The sequence below is a fragment of the Egretta garzetta genome, unplaced genomic scaffold, assembly GCF_000687185.1.
Source record: "Egretta garzetta isolate BGI_Z169 unplaced genomic scaffold, ASM68718v1 scaffold153, whole genome shotgun sequence".
Classification (NCBI taxonomy): domain Eukaryota; kingdom Metazoa; phylum Chordata; class Aves; order Pelecaniformes; family Ardeidae; genus Egretta; species Egretta garzetta.
Window position 1 is genome coordinate 964537 of NW_009259114.1, and position 17539 is coordinate 982075.

A 17539-nucleotide genomic window follows, 5' to 3' on the forward strand; every position below is an offset into this window, starting at 1 on the left:
TTGTCATTTGTTCTCATTGTCTATGTAGATTTCTGTATCTTTCTACACATGAATTTGTTAATCCAGTGTTTTAAAAGATGAATTGTTCTGAGATCAGAAAAATTGGCTAAAGACTATTTCTGAGTTTGTGTATGTGCAAGGCAGCAGTTCAAGGCTGCACTGTGAAAATTCAGTCTTCTGCTTTTATGGTATCTGACCATGGCAAAGTGGCCAGGAATGCTTACAGTTACAGTGGGCTGTTTTGGAATGCCTATGTGACTGCATTTTTATTCTATGCAGAATATCGTAGAAGATGTGGGAAGGGTTTTTATATGTTTTTAGCCATTCCAGCTGGCTTTCTGGCAAAAAGAAGGTCCTGTCTCCAGTGCATATGTATATAATAGAACTTGGATTAAATTGTCCAAAGGTACAGAAGGATAGATATTTCAGACATCATTTATTCATGCAAATAAGCAACCATGTAAAGGAGAGACTCTGTTAGTGGCAAGGTTGAAGGGGGAGTTGTCTAGCATGAAATTTATTGCCTTATTAGACACTAGAGAGTTCTTTTTGGAGACAGAAAGATAGGGGAAACTGTCCTGTGATTGAGCTAATTATAAATTCGAGTCAAAACTTAAATCAAACCTGGCAGACTTTGGTTTTTAGTACGCATGAACTAGCTTTTTCTTCTGTAATCTTCCAGAGTTTTTTTCTGTGTTTTTTTCATTATGGAAACTTCAATAGTGTGTTAGGGAACGATAAGCAATAAAACAGAGATTGCATGTAGGAGCTTAATGTAAGACAGATGGTATGAAAAATTCTCAGAACTCTATAACAACTCCTTCCACTTAAACTATGTAACCATGATTTGTATTTGAAAGATGCAAATGCTTGTTGTTCTGTATAGAAATCAATGTTAAAATATTTTTATAGATTAAACCCATGAATGTAGAGTACTTGATGATGGATGCCTCAATCTTGTTGCCTCCAACGGGAACACCACTGACTGGTATTGATTTTGTGAAAAGGTTGCCTTGTGGAGATGTGGAAAGAACACGAAGAGTGAGTAAGACTATTTTTCTTACATTTGTTCATAGAAGAATGATGCCAAAGGCTTTGAACAGTTCTAGAAATACAAATGTTTTTCCTTGAAAGCTGCTTGATTGGAAACTTCATAAAATCATAAAGTCTTGATGAAGACAGACCTGTGTGTAGAGTATGTAATATTTACCTGTCCCAGTGGAGAAACTTCTTTACAATTTCTTGTATCTAGTCAATTCAGTATGTTCTTGCACGGGGGTTTTAATTTTTTAGACCATGGAGACATCTACATAAAAAAGTATTTTGATGACACTCTTTAATATATTGACAGTTTCCTTTCATGTCTGATCTCTCAGTCACTATCTTTCATTATATTTCTATAGTAAGAGTCTCCACTGGAAGGCTGGCTGGCTTCATGTTGCTTGTGTTTCTAGACATAGCAAAAAATACAGTTCTACTCAGGAGTGCTCGTCTTGCTGAAATAATTCATGATAGAGATCTTGAAAGTGAGGAGAAAAGTAGCAAAATGCCTATTTTTGACTGACGCAATCTGTAGAGGTGATACTGACCTGAATAACAACATCATTATCAGCATTCCTGGGATAATCAGTTCTTGGCCCATATCTGGCAGTGTCCTATAAGCCTTGCAGTGCCAGTAAGTCTTAAAGATATATTAATGCACGACATTATTATTTGAAAAGTGCTGTTCTTTGGGTAGCTGTGCATTTATGTAAGTGTATATGTAAGTATATTCAAATAGTCTTCAAGGAAAAAACATATTTCCAGGAATCTTCTAAAACTTTTTTCATTACTTATAACAAGCCACACTTTTGTTATCCCAGCAAGTTAAGTTTGATAAAGTACGATGAATTATCTTGAAAAGTACTGTTCTTAGAAAGCAAAAATGCTTCCTAGAATTCTCTGAGGCATTTAACAGAATGATACTTAGAAATGCATGTTAATGGAAACTGACTGCTCCATGGTTTTTTCGTGTGCTAAATAAGGAATAGTTTCACTTCTGGAAAATCAAAATCAATACAAATATTCCTGTAAATTCTTTGTGATGGAAGGGTCTTTCTCATTAACAAGAACTCCCAGAATGCTTCCTTGTTGGTCCTTCTTCCCCTGATCACATTGCTCTAGAAGTTTTAGAATTTCTTAGAATTCCTATACTACTTTCTTCCAGCTAAGCTACCTCTTTTAGGCTGGATGACATAACAATATGCTGAACTTCAGGTGTATCTTGTGACATTGCTGTTGACACTTAACCTGCTGAAGGTCCTTTTTGCTGACAATTTCAAATGGATAGTGATTCAATTCTGAGCATTCCATGGCATGATTCTAAAAAATTCTCAAGTTTTATATCACTAGCAAGTGAAGAAGTCCGGTACTTTGATTATATTATGAGTTCTTAGCTGTTAGAGATCAGATCTTTTTAGGCTCTCACTTCTTCTGCTATAGAAAGTCCCTCAAAGTGTCAGTTCTTTTCCTCTTAACAACTTTAGGATGAACTCTCAGAAATCAGATATCTCTCGAGTTATCAAAGGCACATCTCCAAAATCCAGACAGCCAACCCCTCTGACTTAAACCATTATAATGACCGAAGTTGTTAGGTTGCTTTCTGAAATCAGCTACTACTGCTTGATCAAGCCTTCTGCCCAGAATCAGATGCTCTTTTGAATTGTTGATAGTCCAGTTAGTACTTGTTGGTCACATCTCTTCCTTCTGATTTTTATAGGTCTAGATATGGTACTGCTTATCAGTCACCTAGAATAGTGCAGACTCATTTACTTTTAATTTGGGAAGTAATAAGCAGTATGGGTCTTGAACTCTGCACCTTGGAGGACACAGCGAGCAAAGACTTCGGGAGAAGATTTTGAACTGCCTGTGAGAATGCAATTTCATGGGAATATAATAAGATACTGGTAGACTTCCCTGCAAATTGCTATTTCATTGCACGTGGTGTGTGTATATAAATGAAGGAATCAGCCCAAAGTATGCCTCATCATAATGCTTAGTGCTTCAACTTAGCGATTCATATTTGTTCCTATTTAACCAAGAAAACAGAAGTCAGCTGAAAAAAATTCTAGGCCACTGAACAGCTCTGGTGCTTTATTGACATCTAATAAAATGTTATAGGAAGTCATAAATCACATGCTTTTGGGTTTATATTGCTAGCAAACTGAGAGCTATCAGTATTGTAGGAAGCACAGTGTAGTTCCCTTTTCATCTGATGTTCTTGATTATTTTTTTTCTTGCAAAGGCTAAAATTCCGATATTCTTTCCTATTACTGTAGATTATTCTGCAGTAAGCGTTATTCTATGTTTGGAGATGAGTGACAGTTTTATAGGGAATGTTAAAATTAATGTTCTGTCTTTCAGGGAAAGAAACCAAAACTGTTGGGTTTGATTTCTGGGTTACCAAAAATGCAAGGATGTTGCTGTTCTTGATTGAATTTGGAAAATTTTAAACCCAATACCATGAATTCTTCTTGAAGCATCTGGTAGTAAAACTGCTTTATAGTAATCCTGTTTAATTTCAGTAACTCAACAATACATCAGAATGCAATCTGCCTAAATGGGAGGGATCGCGTCCCATTATGAAGTGACTCTGCTCTTATTCATAAAGTAGTGTTAATACCATATTTTTGTTAGATACCCTTGATATTCTTTTCTCTGAATAGTCATATTGCCCTATTAGATTTCAGCAGCATACCAAATCTATCTGCTCTGGTGTCAATTTATGAGACAGCCAGATACATGACTTTCCTCTCTTCATCCCTGTTCTGCCAGAAGTTTCTGAAAGCACCACTAGTATGATAGCTGGCCAAGGACTCACATTTCTGGTTCATGGGAGCCACAGTTCTGTTGATTTTAAAAATAGAGGGGTGAAGGGTTTTGCCTTAAAGCAGTTTAGATCTGTTTTTCCTAATACTTCCTGCGATCTGGGAGTTCTTAGGCACTGCAACCGTTGTATGAATTCGATGCTTTTACTGTAAGGCAGCAGTTAATTTACAGTATGTCACAGAATTTCTATGTAGGAAACTGTTTTAAAAAACAAAACATGAGGTAATAAAAAATTATTTTTCATTTGCTATTCTGAAAATACAGAAGAGAATTTTAAATGGTGCCTTTCAAAATGTGGCTAATAAAATGACAGTTGTTCTTTAGCAGTTTGTCTAGTCTTTGCATACCATATGTCATTAATTTCTAAAATAAAACAAGGATATTAATTTCACAGAGCAGCTGTTGAAAGTTCCTTGGGACTGGTGCCACTTTCAGAATGCTCTGCCCTGATGCAGACCTTCTGAGAATACAGATGAAGTTCTCCAAGAATGCTGTATTGCACGTGGTTGGTTTTGATGAACACAGCAAATTAAAACTCAGAAATCCCCACTGTTTTCTCTAAAACTTGTAGATGTCTTATCTAGAGTCAGCCAGAAAAGTTATTAGTGTTTTAAGTTCAAAATGTGACAGTCTCTGAAGGCTGGTTCTGTAGTTGTCTGTAGCATACAGGTATTGTAAATGCAATCAGTCTTAAAATAATGATTAACAGAAAAAAATCCAAGATTGTTGGTTTTGCTTAAACAGCTCCTGTAATCATTTGTCTGTCAGTCACAATCTGTGGAAGCGTGCCAGTGGGATAAAAGCTCTGCTGCTTCTACTTCATTGAAAATAAATAGCATGTTTCAACTTCATCCATACTCTTTTTTAACTAACTTTGAAATTGCATTCTACTTTCTCAATTTAAAAAGTAGATTGACTGCATGACAACACTCAGGTGTTATAAAAGTAAGTATATGTTTGTAAGATTCTGTTAAAATATGTAGTACTGAATGCAGCAATATATTAATATTCTTTTTGATTTCTCAAGGCAATCAGAGTTTTCTTTATGCTCCGTTCACTATCACTGCACTTGCGAGATGAGCCAGAAACTCAGTTACCACTGACAAGGGAGGAAGATCTGATAAAGACAGATGATGTTCTTGACTTGAGTAAGTAGTCCCTCAATTTCCCAAATAGTCTATGATAGAAAAATTGCTGGCTGTTTTTTGTGGTGGTTTTGGGTTTTGTTTGTTGTTTTTTTTTTTTAAGTTGAAAACCCCAAATAGTTATCTTGTTTGTGTAATTGACTACCAAGGATGATTGTATTAAGTTTGTCTTCTACTGGATTTGGAACACTTTTCATGTGTGTGGTTTTTTGGTTTGGTTTTGGTTGGTTGGTTGGTTTTTTAAGAGACTGTTAATAAATATTCCAGGATTTAAATGTTGGCAGGTAAAGGATTTCAGAGTCCTTCGTCTGGTTTCCTGGTATGTTAATTTTCTAAATGAACTGTTCCTAGGAGGATTTTCTTCTATTCTGCTTTCAAGATGCACTTAAAGCTTTCATGAACTTTAAAACGCTGGAGGTAATTACTCCAACAAACTACACTGTGCTGTTTTATCGATACTGGGGTTTGGTCCATCATGTCCTCTCCCCACCCTGCAGTTCTTTTTCTTCACATGTCTTCTGTCCTTTTAAAGTTGGTGTGTGGAAGCTTTTACTCCCATAGTTGAACAGGATGCTGAGCTATTCCCAAGGGGAATCAGTCTGTAATGTCCAGAATGACCTTGTGACTTTAAGTAGTACTTACTATGAAGTAAAGGCAAAGTACCTTCTTTCTGCAGCATCATAGACTACTACTGCACTCTCCATATTACAGAAACAAAAAAGCTGGAAGGAATAGGATCATGAAGTATGTTATTTGTCTGCAAATCCAATATACCTGTGTACATTTAACATCAAAATATACATCTCTAGATGACCTTATGTGTTACTAAACAGTGCAACTTCTAGATTAACTGGCCTAAATCATAAAGCTGTAGTTTTACTGTCTCCAGCACTGTCATTGTTTAAGAAACAGTATCTTCACAGAATCACAGAATGGTTTGGATTGGAAGGGACCTTAAAGATCATCTCGTCCAACCCCCTTCCATGGGCAGGGACTTGTCAAGTTTTAAGTTAATCTTACTATAGTGTGAGACACTTGCTTTTTGTTTAAAAGTTTAAAATATGTAGAGAAGTGTGGGTTTAGGCTGGAATCAAAAAGAAAGTGCATGACAATATAAATATTATTAATTCCGTTTCTTGTAATCAAGATCTAGAAGGATTTGACATATTGGTGTTAGCTGATAAGTAGTTAAATTTTGTTTGGGCAGTTCTACTATAAATAAATAGAATGAGTGTGCGTGTATGTGTGTTTGCTAGGATTTTAATTTTTGAAGATTCTTTTTCTTACAAAAGAAGGAAAATACGATGTTTCAGATGTTAATTTTTTTGCTTCTCTGTTTAAGTGCTTGTTGATCTTACTCTGACTAAAAAAACAGTTGCCCTAGTTGCCTTAGTAGATATTATAGGATTACGTCCAGTATCTCAGAGAACTTCTTGTGCAGCGAGTCTATTTATTAATTATTATTTATTTATTAATTAATGAGTGAAGGGGAAACACTGAAATCAAGTGAGCTAAGCAAAAGGTCTGTGATATCAGAGCTGCTGTGCAGCAGCTTAATGGATGAAATCCAAATTAAACCTTAAACAAATAATTATATTTCTAAATTATTATTTAAAATTATTAAATTTAATTTTTAGAAAACATTTATCTGCAATACTGAAAATGTCAGAAGACACTCTGGCATAAATTCCAAGCCATGCAGCTTAGGGCAGTGAAAAGTTTTGAGAATAAACTAATTTATCTGTAATGTGGAAAGAATGCTATCAAAGCAGTTAACTGAACTTGTAAAAATGTACAAGCTGTAGGTTATGGACAGGCTTTTAATAAGTAAATGTAAGCATTAGGCTACAGTAGATGAGAAGTTACCAAGATATCAGTCCAGTGTTTGCATTTTTGGTAGCTACATGGCCAATGGTGTGAAAGACTGACAGTTGAGTCATCACAATTCCCATTTGTTGAATTTCTGTATTATTTAAAATCAAAGAAAATGTACGGGGGAAAAATACTTCTCAAAATGTGTTCTTCAGTGCTTGTATTCTGTCCTCTTCCTACTGATACAGTTTTGGCTTGGTGTATTAAGTGGAATGAGCTTCATGCAAACTCATCACTTTTGATCTTTCCTAAAGAGCTTTCCCAAAGTGAATGAACAGCACAAGATGTTGTTAATTCTGATATGCAATTGTTAGTGGTCAGGTAAAAATGATTTCCAGAATTACTTACTGTTGAATTGCTAAAGGTTTAGTAATACAGAATTAAGTCTGTTTCCTGTTTCAATTGAACTAGGTATTTATTGTAATATTGGCTCTTTTTCAGAGGGTGAGATGAAACAATGAATCAGCTTCTACTGAAAAAGTGGTTTTCTTAAATTAACTGGAAATGTGATTATGAAGTAGCTATTTTCTTAAGAACATACTGAACAAAAGGTAGATGTGATTGAAATACTGTTTCCAAATGTTATTTGTTCCTTCTCCCCACCTGCCCAAAAAAAAGAAAAAGAACACTTCTTGTGCTTGCTGATCTGTTAGTCTAGAGAAGTGCTGATCACTCTCATTATAAAATTTAGTGGACTGCACCACAGGTATTGTGCAGTTCATTGCAGGTGTCTTTTTATTTATGACTTTTCTAAGGCAGTTGCTTTTACACAGAATATAAGGCATCCTTTTCTTGGAATGTGTAGTTTAGACCAGAGATTATTAATACTTCACTCTGTTATGTGTAATTGTTTGGAATTTTTATTACATGTCCATAATGCCAGATTAATTGCTAAAGTAGAGGTCCATGCTCTGTATATTTAGTGGTGTCCAAGGTTGTCTCCTACAGTGTGGGATGCTGGAATATAGGTGGTTAAAAGAGTCTATATATGGAAAGGATATAAAAAAACAAAAAAACCCAACCAACAAAAAAAAAAAAACCCAAACCTATTAGCCTGAAAACTATTTGCTTCAATTTTAATAAAGTGTTCTGGAATGTAAAGATGTAATGCCTACTATAAAAAGTTTTTTAAAGAAGTTGTATTAAATTAAAATTGTATTGCTCATTTAGAACATCACCCTATTAGATTTAAACTCATTTGCTGGTTTAAGGCATATTATAGTATTTAACTGTACAGTCATTAAACTAAAACACAAATTTGTACTGACCAATATGAACTGAGGCAACAATGGTACTGAACTGCTTGTCATGTGATACTTGTATGCATGTGCATGAAGCTATTTTTTAATATGGATATACTGTCATATGTGTTTGCAGACAGGCGTGTGTAAGTAGAGAAGAAAAATAGGTTCCATTGCCCTACCCATGGAACTTATGTGCTGGTTCTCTAGAGACCCTTCTGTCAGAAGAAACCCTTATATGAGAACCTTTTATTTTTCTATAATTTACCTGATAACTCACATCTTAATTTTCAGAAGACTTTATCCTTTCCAGTACAATAAGCATACACTAGAGTTTAAAATAAAAAATTGAAGCTAAAAAAACATTTTTCTGAGACAGGAAGATCAGAATTATTCTTTGAGTCAGCATTAAGCTGCTTGAGAAGGTAAATGGTTGTATTTCAAATAAAGAACAACACTGGGATTGACTGACTAATTTAGCTTTGATTCATTTAAAGGTCTGGAGGTGCTTTTTCTTTGAGTGACTACTTACCTGTGCTTTTCTACTTTCTTGATGGAAGGTGGGTGAGATGCCCGCATGACTTGTAGTACATCCCAGGACAGAACTGAAATAGTGTCATATGAATTAGCCTATTTTATTTTATTCCTAAAGTACTGCCTGGTAGTCCTCCCAACACCTTTACTAAGTTGTACTTCCCCAGTGCTCTTCTTTAGAAGAGCTCATGAATTTCTAGCTAGTGGTTTCTAGCTTGTCTTTTTAAAATCTGCAGACTATTCTACAATGAATATTTTATTGCTATCAAAATTACAGTAGTAACAACATGGAATTCTTAACAATGTTGTTTATCACCTCGTGTTATGAAAGCATTCAAGTCTCACAACTGCAGTATAAAAGCAGAAAGACTCAAAAATGTGGAAAAGTGCTTACAAAGCATCTTGTAGATAAGAATCTGCCAGGCTGTGCTCACTTTAATTTTTTGTAATACAATTTCAATCAAGCATATTGCTGTATGCTGGTAGCTCTTTGATTACAAAACCAGGAACTCACTGAAAATAGCAATTATGATTTATTGCACACTTATAGTTTGGGACAGCAGAGTCATCCTTCTTTGGAGGAGAAAACCAAATTCTCATTAATGTAGACTTCAGCGATTGAGTTTATCTTTACAGAAGAAACCTCTCTAAACTGCTTCTCCTGGAAGGGGACATGTCACTTAAAACTAGATAATGTGTTATGCATCCCTGCTGCTCATTGTGTGTTACTGTTGTTGTTGGAATGTTTGAAAAGAGGAATTTTTTTTCCCCCCAGATAATCTATTTTAGAAATTTAGTGGTTAACTTGAGCTGATTTTTTTTAATTAAAAATTTTAATTAAGAATTAAGATCATGAGTTTTTTTACCAACTAGATGTTAACTACCAAACCAGTTGTTGGTATGACATGAATCAGAAAACAGAAGGATCTGTATGGGACTTTCAAAATGTCTGAATGCACAAATATATGTGTATGTGTTTATGTTCTGTGGACAGATGGGAAGCTGTTATAGATTACATCAGAGTTAAACCCAAACCTTTTCCAGGGATGTTTTGGAAGTTTCAGGTACACTCCTAAGGAACTGTTTAGTTCAGCTAATAGACTTTGTAAACAGTACGAATTTTAATAAGAAGTGTTACACACTTGAAGAGTATTACAGTTGTATCTGTTCCTTATGTGTGCTGTTGTTAGATATTTAAGTTTAAATACAAGAGTATCCACATAATGATGGCAGTTCTGTGCCATTCACTGTATTTATTCTGTGTATTCACTGCTTTATGGTCTTTTCACAGAAGGTTTTAGTCTTTATTTGGGACTACAATATGTAATTACAGCCATAGATTTATGTTTTTTTTCAAAGCATGAGTCTGTCCATATACTCCAGCATTTATTAGCAAACAGAAGTTTTTCTACAGCTGGCAGAGTTACAAGAAGTTCAATTAATTCATCGCTTACCCTGCTACTGGTGAAAACAACCTGTATCGAAAGAGGGAGTGAGTCATTTAATCTGAGATCTCAAAATTTTGAAAAGAATTCTAGCCTATTTCCAAAAACTGAAATAAACTGAAAAGGGGTATAGAAAGACCTTCCTGTTGAGTTTTCTTATATCCTGTCTTTGTTCAACACAGCTTCTGACTCAATCAGTTTCGTATGTTGGTTTCAAAAGACTTTTCTTTTGTGGTTAGCTAGGAAGGCATAGACCTATTTCATCTTCAAATCAGGCTGACAGGTGTTAGACCTCTTCCAAAGAAGTGGCGCTGGTACCTGTGTCCACCAAAATATGATCACGTTTCAAGTGTTTCTTTGGGAGGAGCTTTTCTTGTCAGTAAATTGCTAAAATAATACAGTGTAGCACAGATACAGATATTTGGATCTGATTCTCTCAGCAAATATTTGGTTTTAACAAGTAGCTTGCTGAGTATCCATGTTTATTGGGTTGGTGTTAGCTGTTTTTTCATAGGATCATAGAATAGCCCAGGTTCTTTATTCAAAGTCATCAGAGTTGTTTTGTGATTTATTTTTTTTAATTCTATTTTTAATATTTTTAAGGCTACTAACAAATAATATGCATTCATTGGGGCCTCTTGAGTGAAGTTCCCCATTTTGCATCAGTTTATGTGTTATGGTTGGTAACACTTTCTAATCTGCTTATTTTTGCTATTGTTGCTTAAACTACCTGAATTGAGGTAGTATAGTAGTGAAGTTCTAGTGTCTGTGGTAGCACAAAGACATAGTCTGCAGTTCAAGTCTTTTCATTGCCCAGGAAGGAGAGACAAGAGAATATCAGCATTTCGGCATAAAGCATATGGGATACATGCCGTGGCATAGGTGCCATATCTTGGGAGGAGACTTAGCAGTTGGCAAAATGTGACCCAAAAAATTGTAATTGTATGCCTTTTTTTAATTATAACTTTGGAGATATTTTCAGTCTAACAAACTTTCCTCACTCTATATGATTACAATGCTTTTTTAATTTTTCTGAACATTGAGATGCCTCCAGTGGTTATGTTCATTCATATACATAGAGTATCAAGAAACACTAGAGGTTAACAAGATCCAGTAATTATTTCAACTACTGTTTTGATTTTCAAAAATTCTGCAAAACTCACCTTATCAAAATGGCTTTTTTTTTTGCCTGAATGTAATGCTGGTGTTTTATGGGAGCTTGATGAGAAAGGTTAAAGTTTCTTGTAAAGAAGCATTTTAATATTTTGATGTGCATATGTTCATTGTAAACCTTTAAGCATAGTCACAAGGTTGTCAGCACTGTATATGACTGTACATTTAGAAATGAGTCAGGTATTCCATAGAAGGTTCATTCTGTATTGCTGGGTGTGCTGCCGCCAGAAAGATATATACTGTTAATTTTCAGTATTGTTTTTTACTGTAAATAGTTTTGAAGCAATCGGATTTTATGTGATAACTGCCTGCTTTAGACTGCATGTGAGTTTGTAGGTGTCTCATGTAGGTGGCTTCTTTAATCTTATTCAGCAGCTCGCTGTTTGTGTGAAGCTCACCAACAGCTCAAATTAACAGCCTTGGTGCTTGGTTTCAGCCTTGGTACTGATTTTGTTAGTGATAATGTTTTAAATGCCATGGCCAAGAGGTAAATGATGATATGTTTGAAGCTGTTATTTCTTGCTAAAATTGAAAAAAGGTAAGATTATAGTTAAGTTTCCTTGTTCACTCTGTATCTACCAAATATACAGGCTTTATAATCGTAGTCAACATTTTTTTTTAATAAGATTTGAGGAAAATTTATCATAGAATAATTGAGGTTGGAAGGAACCTTAGGAGTGTAAACCCCCTTGCTCAAAACAGGATCAGCTAGAGCAAGTTGCCCAGGGCCCTCACCAGCTAGGTTCTGCATATTGTCAAGGATGGAGATTTCATAGCATCACTGGGCAACTGTTCCGGTGTTTGACCACCTTCACAATGAAAAAGATTTGTTGGGGTTTGCTGGGTTTTTTTCCCCAAATGTTTTCATGGAATTTCCTGTGTTTCAGTTTGTGCTCAGTGCTTCTCATCTTGTTGTTGGATACCACTGGTTTCATCTTCTTTAATCCCCCCCAAACAGGTATTTGCAGACATTGATAAGTGGTTTTATCATAGGGCATATAAGTTATATTCTTTGGAAGACATTTAATAGAAGAAAAAAATATCTTTTGAGTCCTTATCCAGTTATTTTGCAGGTATGTTCAGTGAACATAAACTATGGTCAGGAAAATGCAACTTAGTTTAATTTATTCACATAAGTAGTCTTTAATTTGAAGATACTGCCTAGGCAAAAGAAAGGTTCCTTCTTTAGTTTAGTAAGAGATTTCACTGTGGGGAGATAACGCTAAAATTTTTGCCTTTTAATCCTTATGAATATTTTTAAATAACTTAATTTCAAGAGTACGTTAAGTATGCTAAAAGAGATTTTTGTTTAGTATTTTTTGGTTTAGTTTTCTTTTTTAGTCTTCCTAATGATGTGTGGGGTTTGTCTGTCTTATTCCTAAATAGGTTGTCATATTTGAGGAAAAGAGAGTAAGGCAAAATGTAGCGCAGGTGTATGACCAGAGACACATTCTCTAATTTCAACTAAATCTATTTCATGGGAACACCTAGCTAAATGCTTGATTTGTTGCATTTTTGATGCAAATGTTCTGCATAGTCTTTCAGTTGCTCAGTCTATGAAGGGTAATGCTGTATAGCAGACTGATCTCCATTCCCCTGATTTCCTAAATGATGACACTTCTGTGAGGGAAATACCAGGAGTTTCCAAGTTTAAGAGGTGCTTTGGAGGTTTTAGAGTGTACAGTTGCTAAGCTTTCTTCAGAGGTGAATGAGTATCTTCTCACTTTAAAAGTGAAGTATTGGCTTAAAAAGAGATTATTTCAGAGCAAGGCAAGCATACTTTTCCTGATAAAAATTTAACTGTTCCCAGGTCACTGTCCTGTTATGAAGACCTGCATGTAAAACAAGGTCATTCCTCATGCTTCTGCAGATACTTCCTCTCAGAAAAGTTTTCTCCCCAGAAGTTTTTCTGATTTGCTCTCTGGATTGTCATGTTCAGGAATTCATTACAGATTCTGTCCTGTTGAGAAACTTGGCAAGTGTGATTTCTCTCACAGAGAGCCTTTCCCTGTGGTGTCAGAGTACAGTAACAGTGAAATAATCAGTCTAGCGCTTCTCCAGTTCAATGTTGTCATCACTCAGACACTGAAGTTTATATACAGCTTAATAAACAACACAGGTCATTTTTTTTTCTCTCCGTAACGTCATAGCTAGATGCTTTCTGTAAGAAGGTGCTTAACTTTTGACATTGTTTTCATAATGGCAAAGCAAAAATCAGTGAATTGTGTTTATCAATTTGAAAACTGATCTGTCTGAAATTTATGCCAATGTTAAAATCCAAATACTCATTACAAGCTGAAAATGAAGCTTTTATCGGTTCTCATTTGCTGCAGAATCATTTGGGGTTTAGAGAAATTGAAATGACAGCTTATTTTCATGTATACTTCTCTAATATTTTTACAATGCATTTAAGAGACCAAAATATCTTTTTAAAGGCATCTATCTAAATACTTTTTATATGTGCACACACATACATGAAAGGATTATATGTACACTTAACATTTTAAAAAAAAGAGTAGTTTGAGCAAAAATTGCTAGTCATTTTAGGTTTATGCTTTGCAGAAGAGAATATCATAATCTGTTTTTGTCTTCCTGCATCACTGTAGGTGCTAGTAAACATTTTGAGCATTTTCCAGGTGGTCATGAAACACAGAGATGAGTTGTGAAGGTTTCATGATATTCTGACAAGTAAATTTTTTCACTAGCCTACACTAGTAAGTTGGTGAGTACTAGCACACATGGCACAAGAAAATGGATTATGGTCGGTATGCTTGAAACTTGTTAAGCATCTGAGAGGAAGTCACATCTTTTATAAGAAATTCCAGCAGATACTCCTTTTAAATGCCAACACCCACTTGTTCCTGAGTATCATCAGGAGGCTAGATTTTTTTCTGGACTTAGTGGCATAATTCATCTGTAGTATGTATGGTGTTCAAATCTTATATTTATTTGTGTTAATGTGAAAGAGCTTAATTGGACTGTTTTGCTTGTTTGCTAATAGTTAATTATTTAATGTTTTACTTGTGATAATGATCTTCTCTCTGTTAGACCTATAAGTACTGGTTTAAAATATTTTTAAAATACACCTGCCTGGTAGGAGCAAATGCTATATTTGTATTTAACAACTTGGTATCTGTTTAAAAAATATAATTAAGGTTTTTAAATAATTTTTAAAAATTTACTGTCAGAAGTGCAGCATGTGACAATCTTGAGACAATTCAAGAAAATGATGCTGCAATATGGAGTCCCTCTGCCTGGTAATCAGTAGTCTTGTGTTTACAGGAAAATAAGTTTTAGGAATAAGCGTGCTTCTGCTTGGTTGCAGTACCCTGTGTGTGATTTAGCATTTATAATATGATGTCCCTTACTTTCAGTTATTTGGAGGTGTACAGAAATAAATCTTCATATTCAGAGGAAAAAAAATTGCCAAGAACAGTAATGGGGAACAAGTGTGCTCTCAAAATTCTTTGATAGCTACTAGAATAAATCGGGGTTTTTAAACATTTGTTAGCTACTTTCTTCCACTAGATTTTTGTTTGAGTATACTCACCCCCATTCTGACTTTTTTTTCCCCCACACACTTAAAGTGATGGTTGTACATACTTTGTATCAATAAGAGTTTTAAAAGTGATTTTTAAAAGGCAGTTTTTTCATATTTTTCATCTTGTGGGAGGGATGGTGGGAAGAAAGGGGCGGGGGGGGCGGGAACCCACAACCCAAATCATCTGTAACATCACTTGTCCTTTGGTTCACATTCTGAAGTGTGTGCCCTGGGTTTCTCCTCAATTTATCTTGCCTTCTCAATTCATGTGTATACAGTTCTGTATTTTTTCCCGCTTTCCAAAGTCATCTTAAACCTCTGTCTTTTTCCTGAATCTTCGTTCTTGTTCAGTAAATCTTAACATAGTCTTTTTCTTTTATAAATAGTTTTTAGCATTAAAACTGTCTTTGAGACCTATTTCTTTATCTGAAACAGCAAGAAATTCGTTATAGAAAAAGAATTCTTTTGAGGTGGTCATTATTTCTTGCAAGAGCAGATATTTCAAGTCACTCTTAGCAGTTATTCTTGCTCTTTTCTGCTGTTCCTGATGGGAACAGTGCTCCCCTGCTCAAGAAGGGTGGTGGCCTCCTGTTCTGACCAAGAGGAGGACTAATGTGAACTGAGATTGTTATTTTCTACTGGACAAAAGAGATATGGCAGGCATAGTGAGAAAGCAATTCTGAGCCTCTCTGAAAGAGGGCTGTTTATTGTGAAGAGTAACAGAAGTAAAGAGTTTTTAAACTGTTCAACAATATGATCAAAACATAAGTTTTCAAAAACATTCTTGATAAAGAGTATGGTGCAGGTAATTGTTTCACAGGACTTACATAAAATTTGAAATGGTTTTGTAAACTCAGTATATTTGGGGAATATGTTGTAGTTCTCTCAAGGATCATATATTCCTCCATAAACTCATTGCGTCAAATCGCAAAACTTCAGATTTAAAGTTCTTTGCAATTAAAGACTGCCATAGTAAGTAGTAAAGCAGAATATTGTACCAAATGGGTTATATGCTCTTGGAAGAAGTTCTTTATGTAAAGTGAGAGGTGGTGCATTAACTATCTGCAGCCTAATGATTATTTTGGACCACCAGCCGTGCACACAAAGTGCTAAAAGTTCTCTGTAAGAGCTTTTAATGTCTGCAGATGATTTCTAGAATTGTGATGACTGTAAATTATAAAATCATTAAAGACCAAGCCCTGAGGCAGGTCAGGTACATTTAGACCATCTCCTAAAGTAGCAGTTACATTCATAAAGACTTCATATAATACAGTCTTTCCAGACTGTATAATACATATATAATACAGTCTTTCCAGTTGCCTGTGTTCATGCAATATTTTCACCTAATTTAAATCTTCGCTGCAAACACCTGAAGTCTTTGAACTCTCCTTCCTAGGCTGTATTTCCTAATAGATGTATTTTTCTTGGAGAAAGTCCATAGTAATCTTGGGTCCATGTCTTGGAGGTATAGTGTCCAAAATGGTTTCAAACTTCATTTTGCATGAGGAAAAATTAAGCATTGCTGTTAATCTCAGAAATGACACTACATTTTTTTTTTTTTTTTGCAGCAGTATCACATCAGTGAGCCATTCACTCTGTGGTTCACTTTAATCCCCAGATCAAATTTCAATAGTACTGAGGTTTACTGGGCTTCAAATTCTTTCATCTAATTGTGGTTGGGTATCTGTAACCGTTTTATAGCATAGCTGTAAGTATTCTCAGATCAGTTCACTGGAAATGTGTTTAGCCACAGTTTCTCTTCTGTTTTTGTCATAAAGGATGACTGTAGCTTATGACCCTTCAGTAGCTGTGAACTAGAAACAGTCATATAAATGGGGTACATTCAGTTGTATAAACTCAAAAGATTCATTTCACAGTTGCCTAATAAATGAGTAATTTTCCTTTCTGTTCTTTGATAAACTGTTACAGTAATGCTTTACTTTAAGTTTTTGTCAGATCTAAAATGAAAACTTTCTGCTCTGGAAAACAACTTCTTCCCTTTGAGTTCTCTACCTTAAGTAAGGCATTTTAGAATCATAGAATGTTTGGGTTTGGAAGGGACCCCTAGAGGTCATCTAGTCCAACCCCCCTGCAGTGAGCAGGGACACCGCTAACTAGATCAGGTTGCTCAGAGCCCCGTCCAACCTGGCCTTGAATGCTTCCAGGGATGGGGCCTCGACTACCTCTCTGGGCAACCAGTTCCAGTGTTTCACCACCCTCATTGCAAAGAATTTCTTCCTTATATCTAGTCTAAACCTATCCTGTTTTAGTTTAAAGCCATTCCCCCTTGTCCTGTCATAGCTGGCCCTACTAAAAAGATCTTTCCTATAGGCCCCCTTTAGGTACTGAAAGGCCGCAATCAGGTCTCCCCACAGCCTTCTCTTCTCCAGGCTGAACAAGCCCAACTCCCTCAGCCTGTCCTCATAGGAGAGGTACTCCAGCCCTCAGATCATTTTTGTGGCCCTCCTCTGGACCAGCTCCAACACTTCCATGTCCTTCTTGTGCTGAGGGCTCCAGAGCTGGATGCAGTACTCGAGATGAGATCTCACCAGAGCAGAGTAGAGGGGCAGAATCACCTCCCTCGACCTGCTGCCCACGCTTCTTTTGATGCAGCCCAGAGTACGGTTGGCCTTCTGGGCTGCCAGCACACATTGCCAGCTCATGTCCAGCTTTTCATCCCCCAGCACCCCCAAGTCCCTCTCGGCAGGGCTGCTCTCGATC

At 35.8% G+C, this 17539-nt stretch overlaps 1 protein-coding gene across 6 annotated transcripts in view; it reads left to right on the top strand.

Annotated features, from left to right (window-relative positions):
- Window positions 1-17539, top strand: part of CLEC16A (C-type lectin domain containing 16A) — a 77142-nt gene that overhangs the window by 29744 nt on the left and 29859 nt on the right. For all 6 annotated transcript variants that reach the window (XM_035891066.1, XM_035891061.1, XM_035891062.1 and 3 more), the window contains 2 exons: window positions 913-1041; window positions 4895-5015. In XM_035891066.1, the coding sequence (XP_035746959.1) occupies window positions 913-1041; window positions 4895-5015 (250 nt within the window). The remainder of the gene's footprint in view (window positions 1-912; window positions 1042-4894; window positions 5016-17539) is intronic.